General features: G+C 46.2%; 1 protein-coding gene across 1 annotated transcript in view; it reads right to left on the reverse strand.

Annotated features, from left to right (window-relative positions):
• The window catches only part of LOC104489036 (multidrug resistance-associated protein 1-like), a gene marked incomplete at its 5' end in the record, with an annotated part of 23,694 nt that extends 22,352 nt beyond the window's left edge, over positions 1-1,342 (reverse strand). Inside the window, 3 exons of the mRNA XM_010131149.1 lie at positions 124-261; positions 695-820; positions 1,166-1,342. Of these exons, the coding sequence (XP_010129451.1) occupies positions 124-261; positions 695-820; positions 1,166-1,342 (441 nt within the window). The remainder of the gene's footprint in view (positions 1-123; positions 262-694; positions 821-1,165) is intronic.
• Positions 1,343-2,357: the final 1,015 nt, after the last annotated feature.

Consider the following 2,357-nt stretch of genomic DNA (forward strand, 5'->3'; position numbering starts at 1 on the left):
GGCAGCCGGGGCCTGCCAAGAACGGGAGTCCTGGAGGGAACCTCACAGCCAATCAGGCAAGAAGAGCGCTGTTGATTAGAGACCTTGTAGCCCTGCACATTAAAGATACGTGATTTCACTTACTCTCTCCAGGGCATGCTGGACTTTGGAACTAAACATCACAGCTGCAGCCATGAATGAGAGCAGCCAGTAAATCAACAGGATGCCCGAAGACTGGATGCCCATCATTCTTTCCGCCTGGGTAAGGAACATGGCAAGAATCTGGGAGGAAGTACAAATTTGTCCACATAAATAGCTGGTGATGGAATGCCAAACATCATGATCAAATTAACAGATATAATACAGAAAAATCAGTTTCTTGCCCAAACATTTCAAGATGTTCAGAGCTGCAGTATTGTTCTGAAAAGGCTAAAACTGAAAAGCATTATGTGCAATTTTGCACTCAAGAACGTCTCTCTGGAAAGCACAAGTATTACAACTACAAGCGGGCCAGCAGACTGGGGGGACTGAGGCTATGACGACACAGTGACACACCCCTTCTGTGCCACCAGCAGAAAATCACAAAGCGTGTCTCCAGCCTTCTGCTCCCATCAGCTATCTTTGTGCTCAGAGGTACTGAGAAACACGAGAAACACAATCTCCGCCCTAGGGTGGCTAAGCTGGGCCACATGCAACAAAACAAAGGAAGAATTACCATTGTGATGCCCACCACAGCAGGGCTAATGAAGAATGCTGGAGCCCGCGTGATTCCTTGGCTTGTTTCCCACAGCACGAAGAAGACATTAGAAAAACACAGTATTACCAGGAGGATCCCAAAGACCTGGGGCAGAGACAGCAAACACGTGTTGGAATGGACTGATGTGGTGATGGGCGACCTACCAAACTGAATGCTCCGTGCAACCTGGTCAGTAAGACCGGAGAGGTGGAAGAGCAGGTTTGGGACAGAGAGTGATATGGGAATTAGCGGGGAACCGAATGGAAGTACAGGGGAGAAGATCTTACACAGATATTCCTAAACCTTTGGTCTGTACCAACCTGACTTCACCTGAGTAGATGTCAAAACAAGCACAGACGGATCATCAGAAAAGACTTAATGATTTAGAAAAATTAAGTTCTGCATCGAAGTTGTGGTAATTTAGGAACAAATTTCATCCTCTGCTCTTACCATTTTGGTTTTGAAGATGCGGGACATCCTGATATAGCCTTTGTTCTTGTGTCGAAGATACAAGTAGTAGAAAGGAAAGCAGATCCAGAGATAGGCACATGGGATCCAAGCAATGACTGTACTCTCAAAGCACCAGGTAAATCGTGGGGTGTTTGTATACCATGTCTGGTTCCAGTCCTGTCACAGAGTCAACACAGAAGCGAAACAGTAAAGCTGCTGTAGGCAGAATTTCACCAGCTAACGCAAGCTGCTAATGCTACAACCGAGAGCTACGATAATGTTAGAGAAACTTGGTTTAGGGTTTCAAATGTAAAAAACATTTGGCCACAGAGGGCCTGCTGGACAACAGTAAGGTGTCACGGGTGAGGAAGGGAGGACTCAGCAGTAGCATTTGGGAGGAAATGGAGAAAGAAAGTAGGAAAAAAAATTGGAAAAGTGAAGGATGCCAAAGAAAGGACATTGTGTATCACAGCTAGAGAGAATAAAAGAGAGGAAATCTAAGTTATTGAGTGTGGAATGGAAAAAAATCATTTAGAAATGAAAAACATTTGGGAACCATTAGAATAGTCAGTAGGGAATGACCAGTGACATGGACATTAGGAGGAAAGAAGTGTCCTAGTACATAAACTGCATCGCACATGCCTTTCTTCAGCTGTATTTATAATCTGTAATGTTTTTGACTGAACTAATAGTTGAATCTCATCTGCTAACACAGTAATACTAACATACAGCAACTGCAGAGGAATAGGCGAGGGTATTTTTTCTTCAGCAGCTTATGGAGATGGTTCAAGTCCTTTATGTGGAGGACGTGGTGCAAAGCAAGGCGAGAGGAAAGGAATCAGTGGATCTAAGGAGGAAGCACATAATGGCTCACAAATCGTCCTGGGAGTTCATCAGCCTCGAGGATGGAAATCCACAGGAGGACCGACTGTTCAGCTCACTGGAGCCCTTTCAAAGGCATTGGTGCAGTGAGTCAGCAGATGCTTTCTGAAGACAATAAAGGGTCTCATTTCAGCACTCTTCCAGCAGTGAAGCTGGACTTGCACGCTCCCGTGCACCTCTCATGGCATTTACTGTCACCGGATAAAGAGGGGGGCTGTTCTCCGTTGGGGGGGAAACTTGTTCTTGGGAGGCAAAGTCCGTGACACCATCGGCCTCTGCCGGCAAAGCGCTTCAGCGCGGGCAGCGCGCC

Source organism: Buceros rhinoceros, unplaced genomic scaffold (assembly GCF_000710305.1).
Source record: "Buceros rhinoceros silvestris isolate BGI_N320 unplaced genomic scaffold, ASM71030v1 scaffold16642, whole genome shotgun sequence".
NCBI lineage: Eukaryota > Metazoa > Chordata > Aves > Bucerotiformes > Bucerotidae > Buceros > Buceros rhinoceros.